The sequence below is a fragment of the Macaca fascicularis genome, chromosome 4 (genome assembly GCF_037993035.2).
Source record: "Macaca fascicularis isolate 582-1 chromosome 4, T2T-MFA8v1.1".
In the NCBI taxonomy this organism is placed as follows: Eukaryota; Metazoa; Chordata; class Mammalia; order Primates; family Cercopithecidae; genus Macaca; species Macaca fascicularis.
Genome location: NC_088378.1, coordinates 154,443,615 through 154,462,249, shown reverse-complemented (window position 1 = coordinate 154,462,249; position 18,635 = coordinate 154,443,615). Strand labels below are relative to the sequence as shown.

At 41.0% G+C, this 18,635-nt stretch overlaps 1 protein-coding gene across 2 annotated transcripts in view; it reads left to right on the top strand.

Moving 5' to 3' along the window:
- The window catches only part of RNF144B (ring finger protein 144B), a 190,059-nt gene extending 174,606 nt beyond the window's left edge, over positions 1–15,453 (top strand). For both annotated transcript variants that reach the window (XM_005553941.4, XM_005553940.4), the window contains exons 5-8: positions 3,405–3,609; positions 5,857–6,001; positions 9,922–10,011; positions 11,550–15,453. In XM_005553941.4, the coding sequence (XP_005553998.2) occupies positions 3,405–3,609; positions 5,857–6,001; positions 9,922–10,011; positions 11,550–11,690 (581 nt within the window). In that variant the 3' untranslated portion in view covers positions 11,691–15,453. The remainder of the gene's footprint in view (positions 1–3,404; positions 3,610–5,856; positions 6,002–9,921; positions 10,012–11,549) is intronic.
- The last annotated feature ends 3,182 nt before the right edge of the window (positions 15,454–18,635 follow it).

Below are 18,635 nucleotides of genomic sequence, written 5' to 3'. Positions count from 1 at the left end.
GGGTACTTGCTTGCCATTACCAGAAATAGCCACATCAGCTAAGATGCTTTCAGATGCAAGGAACAGAATGCCTGCCTAAAAGTGGCTTAAACAGCAAGGGCATTTCAGTACCTCACTCATAAGAAGTCCAGAGGTCGGCTGTCATGGGTTTTGGTTAATTTATTAGGTTCATGCAAAAGTAATTGCTGTTTTTGCCATGTTTTTAATGCTTTTAATTAAAACAGCAATTATTTTGCACCAACCTAATAGCATCTCTGAATCACTTAGCTTTCCCTCAGAGTTGCAAGATTATTTTGGTGGTCCAAGAATCATAACCTCATATAGTTGTGTCCAAAGGCAGACAAACAGAATGGCCTTTCTTTCCTACATATCAAGGTGGAGATCCAGTCCCAGAAGCCCCTTGGTGGACCTGCCTTTCCCTCTCATTGGTTAGAATCATGTCACACACACGCCCAAGAGTTAGTTTCATGGAATTGTGGGAAAGAATATCTCCAGAATATCCAGATTTTATAGTGATAGGTCTTCTTCATAAGGAAGGTTCAGGGGGGTTGGGAGAGATGTAGAACACGTACTGTACAGAGTTGGCTAGAGTAGTCAATTTCCTTTTTGGATAGAGTCAAAATCTGTCTCTTAGTAACTCCACTATTGCTCTTAGTTAAGCTCTGTAACCCATTCCTAAGGAATAAGGACTTCTGATGAAGGAATTGTGTAGAAAACTGTAATGTTTTCCCCATTTTTCTTTTTCTACACTCCTTTGCATGGTCCTTTATGTGCTGTCATAATAGTGAAAAATACAGAATCACTGTTTTCTGTGGCTCAAACTCTTTCCTTGCTTTCATTGGACTGTGCCATAGCTGCACTGCACCATAGCTGCACTGCTTACTTTCTTTTTAGTAATTCATCAAAACCTATCATTGCTCCTTTATTTATTGTCTGTGCTTCCATTTTGTCACCCCAGATACCTGAAATAATAAGCTGATAGAAACAAGTCAGAACTTGTACCAAGTAGTTTTAATTGATTAGAGCTACGAGAACAAGTTGCATCCTTGTATCTTTTTAAGGTGATCACTAGGGATGCTATACATTTTAACAGTAATATGTGTTTTAACTTTCCTTTCCGTTTTCCTTCTTTTTCATCAAACTTTTAAAAGACCTCTGATTTAGAAGGGATGCTAAGTAGATATTTGATATGGGAGTCTCACTCTCAGTTACATACTAACCTTCATTTCTTTGGGCTTAGTATTTGTGAAGCGGTTGTCATAGTTTGGAAGAAAATATTAAATGGTGTAGAAATAAAAGACCAAGACCTTAGATCCTATGTGTGCCACTGTTTCCTTGACTTCTTAAGGTTTTAGGGATCTTGGAGGGTCCATCTCTGTTGGGGTCTGAGCATCTGTGAATTACAGGATTTTCCTCCTTGTGATTGCATTTGTGTGAAAGGCTCATTGTTCTTTGACCCCCACCCTCCAGAATTCCTAGATAAGACCATATGTTTAAGGATACAATTTTTGAATGAAAACTTATAACAACCCAAATGTCCATCAGTGACAGACTGGATTAAGAAAATGTGGCACATATACACCATGGAATACTATGCAGCCATAAAAAAGGATGAGTTTGTGTCCTTTGTAGGGACATGGATGCAGCTGGAAACCATCATTCTTAGCAGACTATCACAAGAACAGAAAACCAAACACCGCATGTTCTCACTCATAGGTGGGAACTGAACAATGAGATCACTTGGACTCGGGAAGGGGAACATCACACACCGGGGCCTATCATGGGGAGGGGGGAGGGGGGAGGGATTGCATTGGGAGTTATACCTGATGTAAATGACGAGTAGATGGATGCTGACGAGTTGATGGGTGCAGCACACCAACATGGCACAAGTATACATATGTAACAAACCTGCACGTTATGCACATGTACCCTAGAACTTAAAGTATAATAATAATAATAATAAAAGATAGATCCAATTATTTCATTTCTAGGCGAGACATCAGTGGAGACAGTAGTTTACCGGAACATTTCAGACTTTCTCCCTGATATTGAATGTGTAAAATTATTGACTTTCGAAACTAAATTCCTACTTAATACCTTTATTTTCTTTTTGCACCATCCTTTGGATTTGTTTGCCTCATGTGTGTACATTTCTAGGAATCATGAAATCATGAGCCCTAGGAGGTTTAAAACTAGAATCTCGTCAGTTCAAAATTTGCAAAATACATGAGTCCAGAGAAAAAAGGGGTACTCTACCCCTCAAATAACATTTTTTTACATGGTATGTTCCCTTAAAGGTCACAGTATATGGAAAGAACGTGGGGTCTGCTACTGAGTAAAAAAGAGATACCAAGCAAGATTTTCAGATCCTTGAATAAATGGCTGTCTATTCTCCAGCTCTACCTTCTTTCCTGCATGTCATATGGAACTAGCCTATGTGTTATGACTGGCTATTATAATGGTCTGTGAAAGTCTCTACCTTTTGTTTCTAGAACACGTGGGTCTTTTACACATTGTTCCTAACTTGCGTATTGGTGGGGAAGCAGAATATCCAAACTGACAGGTAATCCGACTTCTTGGTTAAGCCACACGAAATACTGTTTGGTCCCTCAACTATTTGATTATTTTCTTCCTTGTTCTTTAATTTCCTGGGAATGTGGAAGAAATCTCACTACCTGTTTCTCAGTGCCTGAAAGGACAAAGTCTTTTTGGAAAAATGCCTTATTAAAAATTTGCTTTTTATGTTCAATTCTCTTCCAGGATAGTGCCCAAATAATTGTAGAAGGGATTTGGGATTTTTGCCTATTTTACATGCTCAAAAGTGGGAAATATTCTAAAAGTTTTGTGAATTTTGTTTATAGAGAACACTTTTTATCTGTTCATAAAGGCAATGGTGAACTATTCCATTAGTACCTACTTGGAGAAATGTGGCAGGGCTTAGCGACCTTGTAAATGATAGGTTTGGATCCATTATGAAGACTAAGAGTCTTATACTTCTATAAACGTCAGTTTAAAAAACAGGGTAAATGGGGCAAGTGCGGTGGCTCATGCCTGTAATCTCAGCACTTTGGGAGGCCAAGGTAGGCAGATCACTTGAGGTCAGGAATTCGAGACCAGCCTGGCCAACATGGTGAAACCCGTCTTTACTAAAAATACAAAAATTAGCCAAGCATGGTGGTGTGCACCTGTAGTCCCAGCTATTTGGGAGGCTGAGGCAGGAGAATCGGTTGAACCCGGGCGGGGGAGGTTGCAGTGAGCTGAAATCGTGCCACTGCACTCCAGCCTGGGCAACACAGTGAGACTGTGGTTCCAAATACATTATATAAATAAAAGGGCAAATGAAGGTGAGAAAGACTCAAACGTGAATCGGGCAAACCATCACATTTTCTTTCTTTACACTTTAGAAGTTCATCTGGACCCCTACCGAACATGGTGTCCTGTTGCAGACTGTCAGACAGTGTGCCCTGTTGCATCGAGTGACCCAGGACAGCCTGTGCTGGTGGAATGCCCTTCTTGCCACCTGAAATTCTGCTCGTGTTGCAAGGATGCTTGGCATGCAGAGGTCTCCTGTAGAGACAATCAGCCTGTTGTCCTGCCAACAGAGCACAGGTAAGAAAGGAAACTTTGTCTTTGGGATTATTCACTAGTTTTCTTAGAAACTCAACATACGTTACATGTAGAAGGAATTACGTTGTGATGGCGTTTAGAGATTGGTTGTTTTCTTGCAGAACTTCCCGTAGAAGTGTCTCAGAATTGGTAAGTTGCCAATACAAAAGCATTTCTAGTTGTTCGCCCCAGAGGAATCTTCCAGATATTGCTGGAATTAAAGTTTGTATGAGTTTTGCTTTCTCTTTAGGTAGCAAGGCACTGTGGTCTACTGGTTCTCAGTAGGAAATCGTGACTTGTCCCAGCCATTTGCTCAGATGCCGTATCTGCCTGTATTGGGATATATTATTCTTGTTGCTTGCAAAATGAGACAGAAATTTTCTTAGCTGACTAAATTGCCAGCTCATGATGTGTGACAGTCATATTAGAAAGAATGCAGGAATAGAAACAATGGTCCTAAATTATTTCAGCACATAGAAAGGAGGGTTCTCTCGTGATACTTTATGCTCTGTAAAGGTTGAGATTTTGTTGTGATAGGAAGCAATTAAATCTGTACCTTTTTAGTACAGTGGGGTTTTTGTTTTGTTTTGTTTTGTTTTTGAGACAGAGTCTTGCTCTGTTGCCTAGGCTGGAGGGCAGTGGCATGATCTTGGCTCACTGCAACCACCGCCTCCTGAGTCCAAGCGATTCTCCTGCCTCAGCCTCCCGATTAGCTGGGGTTACAGGCACTTGCCACCACGCCTGGCTAATTTTTGTATTTTTAGTAGAGATGGGGTTTCACCATATTGGCCAGGCTGGTCTTGAAATGCTGACCTCAAGTGATCCACCCACCTACGCCTCCCAAAGTGCTGGGATTACAGACATAAGCCACTGCACTTGGACGATACAGAGGGTTTTTATGGCAGCAGCAGTGCCCAGAGTGAGAGACCTCTGTATTTCATTCCTGCTTTGCTTGAGGCTATAGTTGTTCTGCATCAGCAAGAACAAAATACCAGTGTTGTAACCCCACTGGCTTAATCACACGGTGCACCCAGAATGTGTAGAACCAGGCTTCAGGAATAGTAATGCTACCTGGCTACGATGCTGTGCTTGAATGTCACAACACACAAATGGAGAGGAATAAAAGAGCTAATACATGTGGCACGCGTGTGCCCTCTCAGCCAGATTTAAACCAGTGTTGCCTACATTTTCGTGTCCGTAGCAGGAAGCTCCGCGGGTATCACAGGGCAATGTAAAGAACTCAGAGGATAGGAGGGTTTGCATTCTGACATTGTCACTTAGCATCTGTGTGTCTCATAGAAGTCACTCAGCCTCTGTGAGTCTGTTTCCTTATCTGAAAATAAGGGAATTAAGATACAAGTTGAGTGTCCCCTATCCAAAATACTTGGGGTAAGAAGTGTTTCAGATCTCAGTTTTTTCAGATTTTGAAATACTTTCATTATAGGTTTATTGGTTGAGCATCCTTACTCTGAATATCAGAAGTCAGAAAGGCTCCAATGAGCATTTCCTTTCCTTTGTCATGTCGGCACTCAAAAAGTTTCAAATTTTGGAGCATTTTGGATTTCAAATTTTGGACTAGGGATGCTCAACCTGTAATAACTGTCTTATAACAATATGAGGTTATTGTTCATATGAAATCTGATAATAGATTTGACAACACTCTGTGAATTGGCTATGTCTGTGTGCTGGGTGGTAGGTTTGATGGGCAGTAGCTAAAGTGTTACCTGGTGCTATCGCTCACCTATCCGTCTCTCCCACTCCAATTCCTATTGCTTATTTTCTGTGCCCCTTGGGGCTGTGAGCCTGTATTGGTCTATTCGTCTGTTTGGAGAAGGTCTTTTGAAAGTATTGGACATTATTTTAAAGTGTCGATATTTGAGACCCCCTTCTCCATTTGTCTAATGAACAGACCATTAGATTATATACGCCCAGTTTGACCCTAACCTAGTTTCTCTGCTGTGTAGCCAACTCCTTGCTGTTCTTATTTAGGCAATGTATGCTTAGGGAATGAAATATTAATTTGACAAAATAGTGAGTTAAATCAGTGGTGGAAACTGTAATTATATAATTCACAGAAAGCCAAAATAAATATTCTTTCTTGTATGAGTTGTCTGTACATCTAATGATGTTTTTGCCCACACCCTGTCTTTTGGAAGTGAATTAAGCATGGATAACTATGAGTTCATTATCTAACCATCAGGAGCCCTGGGAATTCAACTGATGACCATTTCTCATCCATTTTGTTTCTAGAGCCCTCTTTGGGACAGATGCAGAAGCCCCCATTAAGCAATGCCCAGTTTGCCGGGTTTATATCGAACGCAATGAAGGCTGCGCTCAGATGATGTGCAAAAACTGCAAGCATACATTTTGCTGGTACTGCCTCCAGAACTTGGATGTAAGTGCCACCTAGGTTTGTTGTATGGTTTTTTGTATACTGTATCTGCACCACAGCCGATATCCTACAGATATTCCTTTAAAATATTGAGATGATTTTTGTCCTGCAAAAGGAATTTATTTTTCTTAATGAGACTTCCTAAGTCTGCTACTTTAGATATCTAAAAACATCTTTTTGATGACCTTACATATGCCACCTTGGTGTTAAAGGCAAGCTTTTGTTTTAGGGGCATTTCTTGCTATTTGGACATTGTCTCTATTATGTAAAGGACTATTAATGTCTTCATTTTATATTGCTGTTGTAACTAATTAGCACATACTTAGTGGCTTAAAATACCACACACACAAAAAAATTATCCCACAGTTTTTCACTTTGGAAGTCTGATATAGGTCTTGCTGGATTAAAATCAAGGTGTCAGCTGGGCTGCATTTCTTTCTGGAGGCTCTAAGGGAGAATCTGTTTTCTTGCCTTAGAGGCTGTCTGCTTTCTTTAGCTTGTGGCCTCTTCCTCCATCTTCAAAGCCAGCAACATCAGATCTCTCACTCCCTTCTTTCTTAGTCATTGCTCCCTCTGACCACAGCTGGGAAAGGTTCTCTGCCTAAAGGACCAATGTGATGAGATTGGGCCTATCAGGATAATGTAGGATAATCTCCTTTATCTCAGGGTTCTTAATTTAATCATACTTGCAGAATCCCTCTTGTCATATAGGGTAACACATTCACAGATTCTGGGGATTAGGCCATGATATCTTTGGGAGGTAGTTATTCTGCCTACCACTATTAGGTTTTTTTCTTCTTTTTGAATTTAAAGGAAAATGGTTCAAATCAATGGTGTCTCTTAACTCTCTTCTCTCCCTCATGCTCTCTCTCTCTCTCTCTCTCTCTCTCTTCTCTCCCTCATGCACGTGCTCTCTCTCTGTCTCTCTCTCTTCTTTTGTTCATGGGCATGCAGCATTATCACTACTGTTTTGACAGTGTTCCCTTCCCAGATCAAGGGGCGTGGCTTAATTTTTTCTCACCATTCATGAATCAAGTCTTCTCACATTCAGGTGCAGTTTTATTCAGCCCTGTGCCAAGGCTAATGGTAACTTCAGAGTTAAAAATGCAGTGTGAAGGGTTAGTGAGTTGGTCTTACTTCACTTCTGGTCTTTTAAAGTTTGGGGTAGCATAAGTTGTTTGTAGATAACACTCTGTTTTGGCAATTTGGACCTCTGAAATATGTCCATATCAGTGTAAGCCCTCAGTTACCATTGAGTTGCTATTCTTTTCTCACTCTTTGTTTTGATTGCTTGATTTGCTTTAATCCAACAAGTGATTTGTGTAGTGCTTTAGTTCAGACAAGCTTAGTGAGTAGTGAGTGTGCAGTTAGCATGTAATGTCTGCTGGCCACCACCTGCTTGATTTTTAACTGAAAACTTGATATGTTGTGTAAGATGACATGTATGAATAATAATAATAACCTCCATCTTAGTGATTTAAGAAGAGGTATGAACTGGGGGGAAGAAAATGGACATTTTAGACTCTAGAAGTTCAGCAGCTCAGGTTGGAAGATATATTTTCCATTTAGAAATTGATTTGTCATAGGCCCTTGAGTTACAATTTTGTTTGATATTTAAGACCTAGCATGCACCTAAATGAGTGATATTCTGGATGAGGATTTTATTGACTGTACATTACACATGCATTACAAGTGAAAAACAGTTTTTTTTTTGTTTGTTTTCCTTCAGGTTTCACCAGATTATTAATTGGGTTCATATCCACAAGGAGGCCGAGCCCATGAGGTTCTCTTTAGGAGGCCAGAGTATAAGGGAACAATTATGTGCACCAGATCTCCATCCTTTGGCTGAAATGTGTTTGGGGGATGGTGTTACAAAGAACATGCTGTTCTGTCTCTTGTGCTGTTCTGGTTCTGGAGATAAAATGGTGCAGATGTTAAATGGCTGAATACACATACTTCAAATGTTGAAGCATCTTTTTTCTGGTGACTGTTTTCTAAGATCTCATTTTCAGTTTTAGCCAGGGGCATTGGATTGTTGGTAATTATGTTTTTCTCTACGCAAGTGGAGTTCTACATCAGATGATGTTGTGGATCTCTGTTTATAGAAAAGTGGGAGAGCCTGGGACCAGGACAGGGGTGACTGTCTAAAATCCAGGCCTGAGACCGACACGAAACAGGAATTTTGAGTGTTGTTGGAGTTGAGCTTGTTCCTGCCTTGATTCTCACCCCTGTAGTTTCAGAGGATGAGTTATGCTTAATTGTCTGCTTTAGAATTCTATTCCTGTCCATAGCCTTAGAGACTTGAGCTGTTCAGTTATCTCTTTCCTCTCCTGTGGTTTCAATTTCCACTCTACACTCTCTCAGCATATCCATGCATTCGACTGTGTCACATTTAAACGTTAACACAAGTAAACGTTTTTCTTAAAGCCTGCATCTTTTCCTTACTACCCCTCTATTTATCTTTCCTTTAGAAGCCAAGCTTCAAAAAAAGCCTAATCACCTCTTGCTACTGACATTACTTACCTTCCAAACACTGCAATGTGCGCGGATGGCCATGTAGTCATACCCCGACTGTACCCCTTTCCCAGATTTTGAGTGATTTCTTACTGGCAGAATCCAATAATACTTGTTCTTAGTGTACCTAGATTCTCTGCTGCATTTAACATCTTGACCACATCCATTTCAGTGATATTACCTCTGTTGGTTTCTCTTCTACCTTTCTGGTCATATCCCAGTTCCCTTTCTAGCCTCTTCTTTGACCCAGTCTTAAATGCCTGTGTTCAGCAGCCTCTTTGCTTCTCAGTTTAGCCCTCTTCCTAGTTAATCTCAGTCTCTTCTATGGTTTCTTCTGTCCCACGTACACTGATGCCCAATTGAGAGCCCTTTCTCCATTTGTCTAATGAACAGACTATTAGATAGATTATCTACACCTAATTTGGACCCTGAGCTAATTTCTCTGCTGAGGTTCAAGTTTTGTTTTTATTTTTGTTTTTGTTTTTTCAGTGTAGTTCTATATGATGAACTTTTTGTTTTTGTTTTTGTTTTTTTTTTTTTGAGACAGAGTCTCGCTCTGTCCCCCGGCTAGAGTGCAGTGGCGCGATCTCGGCTCACTGCAAGCTCCGCCTCCCGGGTTCCTGCCATTCTCCTGCCTCAGCCTCCCAAGTAGCTGGGACTACAGGCACCCGCCACCGCGCCCGGCTAATTTTTTTGTATTTTTTGTAGAGACGGGGTTTCACCGTGGTCTTGATCTCCTGACCTTGTGATCCTCCCGCCTCGGCCTCCCAAAGTGCTGGGATTACAGGCGTGAGCCACCGCGCCCGGCCCATGATGAACTTTTTGAACAGCCCTGCTTGGATGTCTCAACCATCTCTCAAGTTCAACATGTCCAAACTTACCTTCCCAACAAACTCCATCTCTGTGTTGTCACTTCTCTCAATAAAGCCACTGCCTTCTTTCAACCCAACCACTTTCCCTTCTCTGTGATTGCTTCTCCTTGTTTCTCTCTAGTTACTTTCTTAATATCTTAGGACTGTAACTTCCTCTTCTCCATCCGTCCTCAGTCACTGGTGTGTTCTCTCTCCTGGTTTGCCACGCCAGCCTTTCAGCTACCTTGTTCCTGGTCTTCCCATTCCACTGGACCTCTGCCAGAGCCGCCTTGCTAAGATAAGTAGTCAGGTCATTACTACTCTTTTTTCTTTTTTTTCTTTCTTAAAATTAATTGAGATTCTTATTGATTATGATCTGTTTTCACTTGGTGATTTACATAACTACCAAGATAAAGATTATGGGCTTGGAATTCTAGAGGGAGTCACTGATATCACCAGAGAAAAACTTTGCCTTCCATTTGGTGATCTGATGTGGTTTGTATTCATTTCTCAATTTAAAACTGCATATTTACTGAAACCAATCTTTTTATTTTTCAGAATGACATTTTCCTCAGACATTATGACAAAGGGCCATGCAGGAATAAACTTGGCCACTCAAGAGCGTCAGTGATGTGGAACCGAACACAGGTACCCTGACCTTACAGGGAGCGTGACATAAACCAAAACCGTGATGGCTTAAAGAGCCCCCCTCTTCCTCTTCCCTGCACTGTTCCCTCCTGGGAGGTCCCATCTCAGCCTGGGAGCTTCTGGAGAGTGCCAGGGCAGGACTAGGGAAAAGTAATGGGGTAACTACCTAAAGTTAATTCATGAGCACGGTCTCCTTAAGGACAAGTGGAGGAGCAGGGGCACCAGAGCTGCCAGGCAATCAACAGTGACATGCAGAATGCAGGCAGATATTCTTTCCTCTTGAGAAACAGTGGAATGACTTTCCTAAAGCCCTTTAAGGCATATTACCTTTCAAAGGTAGTGTATTAGTCTGTTCTCACACTACTAATAAAGACATACCTGAGACTAAGCTAGTTATTAAGGAAAGGGGTTTAATGGACTCACAATTCCACATGGCTGGGGAGGCCTCACAGTCACGGCAGAAGGCAGAGGAGGAGCAAAGTCACATCGTAAATGGCGGCAGGTGAGAGAGCTTGTGCAGGGGAACTCCCATTTATAAAACCATCACGTCTCATGAAACTTATTCACTACCACAAGAACAGTATGGGGGAAACCACCCCCATGATTCAATTACCTCCACCTGGCCCTGCCCTTGACACATGGGGATTATTGCAATTCAAGATGAGATTTGGGTGGGGACACAGCCAAACCATATCAGGCAGTGCTCTGAAACCCTGTGAGCCCTTCCTGGGGCTTAGATCCCTCTGTAGATGCCATTGTGTGTTTATGTGGCAGGTTCAAAAGGAGTCATGGTTTATGTTTAATAGTGTTTTATATTTATTAAAGGTCGTGTTCCTTTGGATGGAGTCAGTGCTAATATCCTAGTAATCATTAACATCCCCATGAGCTAGTTGAGGAAATTCAGGTAGAGAGAGCACCAACACTGATAATTCATGACTATCCTGAGCTTGCGACAGCTTGAGTTGGCATTTGGATGGTTTCCATCCTTGATGTGGTCCTTTGTATCTCTCTGGCTTCTCTCCAATTCAGATCAATCCTGGGCACTAGCTGAAAGATCCCAGAAATGTAACTGTTCTATGTGCCTGAGATGATGTCTTGTTCAGGCTGCTATAACAAATGACCATAGACTGGGAGGCTTAAAGAACAGAAATTTACTTCTCATAGTTCTGGAGGCTGAGAAGTCTGAGGTTCAGGTGACAGCATGGTCATGTCCTAGCAAGGGCTCTCTTCCTGGTTTGAAGATGGCCATTTTTTTTTTGCTGTGTCTTCACATGGCATAGAGCCTAGAGAAAGGAAGCAAGCTCTCTGGCATGTGTTCTCGTAAGAGCACCAATCCCATCGTGAGGGCCCTGCCTTCATAAACCAACTAGCTTATAAAGGCCTCGTCTCCAAATACCATCACATCGGGAATTTAAGGTTTCAACATATGAGCTTCAGGGGGACACAAACATTTGGCCCACAGCAGATAGTATAGTTGGAATAAGTATACATATTGAAAGACTTAATTGCTGAAATATGCTTTTCTTTGAAATTTCCAGGTGGTGGGGATTCTCGTAGGCTTGGGCATCATTGCCTTGGTTACTTCACCCTTGTTACTCCTGGCCTCCCCATGTATAATCTGTTGTGTCTGCAAGTCCTGTCGGGGCAAGAAGAAAAAGCATGACCCGTCCACAACCTAAAGATCTCCGTGTTCGTTTGCCCCAGATGTGTGAGTTACGTGAGATGGCACAGTGATGAAGCCCCATTTAGTGACCTTGCCTCCTTCTCCTTGCCAACTTTGAAAGTGCCTCTGTGCCCAGACTTCGAACTTGCCTGCCCGCCTTCAGCATCAGGAAAGGCCAAGTCCTGGGTGTGAGCGTTCCTGTGTAACAAGAACTGGGCTCAACAGTCCAGCTGTGTCTATGGAGCATGTCAGGAGCTTTGGGGTTGCTTGAGATGAATGCACATACCATTTTATCTTCCAAAGGATCTCACTGGACTGTTCAACTTCCAGCCAAATTCACGGAGCTTGAGGGAACATTTGATATAACAAGCGTGTTGTCATGGTTGGCAACATACAAGATAACCAAGAAGCCAGAGCCTGTTCTGTGTTGATTTGACTACCACGAGAAACACAGGGGAAACCTGATGAGGAGAAGGATAAGACTGTGTGACGAGAAATCCTCATAGGAGCTGTAAAGCGGGCTGCTGATCTCAGCAGTTGATATGGTGGTTGTGCCTCTGCTGGCTACTGGGTGTGCTGTCCCCAGTGTTCCCGCTGTGATTTGGCAGAAACACAATAGGGTTCTCTTTGTGTGATCTCAGCTTCAAGCAGGAGAAACTGCTGTGCAGGGGGAGTTGCCCCTTCCCAGTAAAAGAGTTGCAGCCTGTTAAACAATATGTTCTAATTTAGTGTCTCTCCCTTGGCAAATGTAAGTTTTCTAAGTTGGCCAATTTGTCCCTTACAGCCGGTAGCTGTGATCTACAAAATTGTTTCATATGAAATACGGGTAGAGTGGTAGAGTTTCAAAACTTCCGTCATAGATAACTGGGACCTTTCTCAGGATCTGTGTTCACATACCCAGTAGATTTGGAATCGGGCCTAAGAGTACACATGGAGAGTAAATATTAAAGTGTATATTATGTACATCTAGAATCCATGTGACTTGCAGCCTGCCTGTAATTTCTATCCATTGAGCATGCATGGATACACCCAATAGTACACACAAAATAAATGTTTACTTAAGAGCCATTCTATCCTTCTGTGACTGAAATGGTTTATTGTAAATCTGCCTAAAGATTTTTTGCATATTATATATGTGAATTTTGGTTGTAAGTTCATAACTTACCCAAGGGTATAGACTCATAACTCTTTTAAAACAGTACTTAGTACAATATCCTGCCATCTCTGTTTGTAAAAACACTAATTGATAACCGAGTCATTTACATATTTTCAAACACAGAGCAGCTCTTTTCTCAGCATAATTTATTATTGCTGTTTCAGCATCTGTTAGGACAGTCTGAATACTTTGTTACAAGGCACTGATAAAACAGCAACAAAAACATGTAAGAAATAAAACAGAAATGCTTTATATACTTTAGTTTAAATTTATATATCACCTCATTGTGACTTATTTTTTCCATTATACCCTTAGTCAGATTTGAATAACGAGGTTTTGAAAGGATAAAACCTTTTCTCCAATGACAGGATTATATAATTGCTATTGACAGTGTAGCCTGGTGCTTCATGAGACCTATGCTAAATGTTACTGTAGAGTTCTTGAAGCCAGGTACCATATCAGGAACTATTCAGGATCTATATTTTCTGAGGTAACTGGGTAATAGAATATCAAATTGCTGCTATCTTGGACCTATTATTAAAGGATGATGCTTTGCCTATGTAATAGGATATATCCTAAGTGGGGATGTGTATATTTAAGGAACTTTAATTCACGTGTATATATTGATATCTGATGTATGTGTAGTACATCAATTGGTCATGTACATTTTAATTTACACATTGTATAGAACATAGATGAGAACTCTGGGAAAACCTGGGAATGGCAACCAACCAAAATCCTTTTTAATCATCTATTAGAAATTTCTTAATATTGTGTCTTTTTCTTTTGAAACTCTAAATATTTCAGAGAAAAAAACACTGTCTTCTATCAGTGTAGTTCATGTTAGTATAATTATAGATTTACATATATTTGAACAGTTCTTTGCTTTGTTTTACACATAGCCTACTGCCTCATTATAGGTAAAAGGCATTTATAACTGCTCAGGGGAACTCAACTGAAACTGAATTTTTGTAACAAGAATGTTAATAGTGGCGATGTCCTCTGTCAGTAAACTCTTTAAGCTTGGTGCCACAAAGAGTCTTTTAAATGGGGGCTGATTTCAAGTAACATAAAATACTGTGTTACCAGAGGAAGAGGTCCCAAATTTGGAGTTAAGATGGAAGAAAATATATATGCTATTTCCTTGGAAAATTGAAGGAATTTGCCGCCTTACAGAGATCGTATCACCGAATTAGCTGCTTATTTTTTTTGGCCAGGGCTACGGAGTGGGGGTTGTTTGTCAAACTGATTTTCAATAACTGGATTTAATTTTTTTTAACGTTGAAAAGTGCCTGAAAAATGGTAAATTCTTAAATGTGTGAGATTGTCAGAATCAACAAAACTAGGTTGGTTAAACATATCTGGTGCATCAAAGGGCATGATGCAAACCAATCTAGAGACTGTTTATAGAGAAGACAGCTGGCAACTTTTTGTTTTTTTGGACAGGGTCTCCCTTTGTCACCCAGGCTGGAGTGCAGTGGCATGATCATGGTTCACAGAACCCCTACCTCCTGGGCTCAAGCATTCCTCCCACCTTAGCCTCCTGAGCAGCTGGGACTACAGGCACACACCACCACACCTGGCTAAGTTTTGTATTTTTTGTAGAGATGGAGTTTCTCTGTGTTGCCCAGGCTTGTCTTAAACTCCTGGGCTTAAGCGATCCACCCACCTTGGCCTCCCAAAGTGTTGGGATTACAGGTGTGTGTCACTGTGCCTGACAGCTGACAATTTTAACTGGCAACTTTGATAACAGAGGCTGCTATTCTTGTTTTAGATAATTGGCCAGTGACAGAGTTTACTCTTGCCTCCTTTCTCAGTCTGCCAGCTTTGTCCTTTCTGAATGATTCTCTTTCTGTATTAGGGATATTTGGATTCTCTGCTATGGCAGGAATCTTTTTGTGTTTGGAGTGTAGTCCATTTGCAATAGATATAAAAAATCCATCCCCAAATTGTAACCTGGATGTAATAGTCCAGCATCCAGAAATCCTATGGAATGTATTAGCACAACATCTTACCATTGTCCCATCTAGGAAATTTTTTCTTGTTATGAAGTAGGGAAGTGAGGAGGAAAGCCATGCAGAAGCAAATGTTAGAATCTTAGGCATCCTATTTGTTCATGCTGTGGGTATTTGCTTTGGACTTGGAGTCTGTACTTTGAAAGAGGCCTTTGAAAAACAAATAATTCAGTGTGAATTTTCTAGTAGCGTGCTTCATGAAAATATTACTTATCCAGGTTTGCAAATGTACATGTTCATTTGAATGTAAATCACCGTTTCTTGGAACCCCACGTTTTTTCTTAAAAATTATTCTGAATCTAAGTATGTATTACTTTAGCCTTCCCTACACAGTACTTATAAAAGACTTTTCTTTCTGTTCATGGATGGATGCCTTTATGTGATATAGAGTCATGTGTGTATGTGTAGCTTTAAGGGCAATTTCAGAAATGCATTAGATGAATGACATTTTATAAAGCGATCACAATTGATATATACAGGCTATTATGTCTCATGTCATGATCTGGGAAGTTTTATGTATTTTTAAAATTGCTATTGTGTTATATTTTTCCAATTTTTGGAGAAGAAAATAGGCTCTCTAGCCACAATAAATGTGAGCAGGAAATCAATTGTGTTAACCTTTGTTGCGCTGCACAATTCTAAGCATGTTCAATTTTATCCTCTAAGAACCAACCAAGTCACTGTTAAATCCTAGGTTCTGAATTTACAAAATGTACCAGAATTTGCAATACCATCTATGGAAATAACTCTTGCTACTTTACTTCTTAAAAGAAATGGGGCCAGGTGGGTGTGGTAGCTCACGCCTGTAATCCCAGCACTTCGGGAGGCCAAAGTGGGCAGATCACCTGAGGTCAGGAGTTCGAGACCTGCCTGGCCAACATGGTAAAACCCCATTGCTACTAAAAACACACAAAAATTAGAACCCTGTCTCTACTAAAAATACAAAAAAATTAGCTGGGCGTGGTGGCGCATGCCTGTAATCCCAGCTACTTGGGAGGCTGAGGCAGGAGAACTGCTTGAACCTGGGAGGTGGAGGTTGCGGTGAGCCAAGATTGTGCCATTGCACTCCAGCCTGGGCAGCAAGAGCGAAACTCCGTCTCAAAAAAAACCAAAAAAACAAAAAAAAAGGTGGGGCGGGGGTAAATGTAATGTCTTTGTTACACACTTTCTTCTTTGTAGGTGTGGTAGTTCACACTGCCCGTGCACAGGAATTGATCATTATCCAGAGAAATAACGAATAATACAGATCTTTGATCATTCTAATAAAAAATGCTGCCAAGTGTCAAAGCCGTTTGTTCTGTAAAATGAAGTTTGGACTAAATGCTAAGGTCAGTTCTAACCTTCCAAAAGGGTAGAGGAATGTGTTTCCTTGTTACGATTTTTTAACAAAGGATTTAGAGTGTTAAGGTCATTTCCATTTGAATTAGTATTCAAGGCAGGCCTTAAGTTGGGCGCCAAAGATTACTTAACAACTAGAGCTTGTGTTTCTACAAAACCGAAAGCTCACTCTCCTGTACTGGTGTAGAAGCCTTTTTATTGAAGGCGAGATGCTTCTAAAATGGTACCTGCATACAAAGGTTTACAATTGACGTACAATTCAAATTTCATTTTCTAATCATTCAGTTTTGAGGAAATCAATAAGATCATTTAAAAACACTTTTGGGTTGTGGTTTCTTAATTTTCTTAATCATCTCCTAGAATGTCAACATTATTTCATTTTGAAAGTGTGCTTATTGTTTGCTAAACTTGAATTTGCATTCCCAAAGAAATATTGAATGAACCATTTTATATAGCAGTGATTTTAATCAGTGCCCTAACCAGGAAACTCATTGCAATGTAAATTATGAATCTGGTGATTTGGAGGAGAATAATAATTAGGTTTTTCTGTAATTCAATTATTTTCATTTGTTAGATAATAAATCTAGTTTTCTTTAGACCCTAAAGATAATGCCCAACTCTATGAGAAAAAGGAAACAAATCTGCTTAAATGTGTTCATAGCAATTATAATGTTTTATTTGTATATTTTTATGTAAACTAAAGAACTTTTGAGAACAATCCTTTGAGATAAATGGAGCAGATTAGATCCATTTTATGGAGAAAGCAATGTTTTGTATTCATGTCTTGCTAAGAGTCATAATGATGAGTGACAGCCGGGAAAAGAATGCACTAGGACTTGAAAGTTCTATAATGCTCTTTCATTAGTAATTTTGAGTCTTTCACTCCCAAATCTGTGAGTCCCAAGAGAACGTAGTACCCTCTCATTTATCTGTATCAGTGGAGATGTACGTAAGAACATACTATTTCAAATCATCACTTAGAGGCTGTGTTTTGGTGGGTACCCCTGAGATCCCCTCACCTCACTCCTTTAGGTTTGGCTAGAGAAGGACAGGAGGTGGAAGGTAATTAGAAAGATAACACAGTGGTCTGCATCTGACTTGCTAATATTGGAAGCAGAATTATAGCTGAATCTATATACTCACCCCAAATGCCCCAGTGCTTGCCTCTCCTCTACAAAGTACATTCTCAGAAGTTCCAATCAAGACTCAAAGGGACTGTTAACTCAGATCTAACTCCTTTCTTCTTAACATTACTAATTTGTACTCAAATGTATATTTGTAGCCTACCATTAAATAAATCAATTGGCAGTTTCAGAAGCTAGAAAGGGGACTCCAAATAATGAACTTAATTTCTCATCCATAAAGAAGTCCTTTCAATCCCATTTTCTGCCTTTATGATTTGCGATTTTTGTCAGTGCTGTATTTGCCCTCAGTTTTGCTTTTAAGATGTTAAATATGGAATTCAGGCTTTGGAGGAGAAGGAAATTAAGTCGAATGTTGGTCGTTTTATCTTGTAGTTCCTTAAGGACCTGACATGATTCAAGAAGATCTGTTTTCTTTTGTGGGGAGTGGAGGGATGGTTAACATCAATAGCACTGAACACATTCAGATAAAATGAACGTGAAGGTATTTTTGAGACAAGTTGTGGGACTTCTGATTATTGATCAGCTTTGACCTGCGTTTTGAAGACAAGCCAATTCATTTTAAAACAAGTTCAGAGATCCACGTACCACCCTGCGTGGTGTGTCCTGAATTCCAGCCTGGCCCTGGGACTTTGGCACCACCAGGACATGTGAACAGGGTGCTGGGAGAGGGCTGGCAAACCTGGTGCCACCCTGGCCACAGAACAAGTGCGCAGCGTCCTCTGTCCTCCCGGCCCTCTGCCAATCCAGGTGGTGTGCGGTTGGAGGCAGACACCCAGCTGGCAATAAGATGGCTTCAGCTCTAGGCCTGGCTGTGTTCTTGACTGGTGGTATGGTCTGGGGCCAGCCCTTTATTGTATAGTGTCATTTCATCCCTATCTCAGGTCAGGCTTAGGTGGATCCAATAAAATCCCGAATGTCAAAGTGCTTCTAAGTGTTGGTTGTTAGGGGGGTGTGAGGAGAGCGAGCCACTGACATAAGTGTGCTTGCAGCCGTAAGTGTAGTTGATCCGTTTTTTGTTTGTTTGTTTGTTTTGAGACGGTCTCTCTCTGTCGCCCAGGCTGGAGTGCAGTGGTGCTATCTCTGCTCACTGCAAACTCCGCCTCCTGGGTTCAAGCAATTCTTCTGCCTCAGCCTCCCGAGTAGCTGGGACTACAGGCGTGCGCCACCACACCCAGCTAATTTTTGTATTTTTAGTAGAGACAGGGCTTCACCATGTTGGCCAGGCTGGTCTTGAACTGCTGGCCCCAAGTGATTCATCTGCCTCGGCCTCCCAAAGTGCTGACATTACAGGCATGAGCCACTGCGCC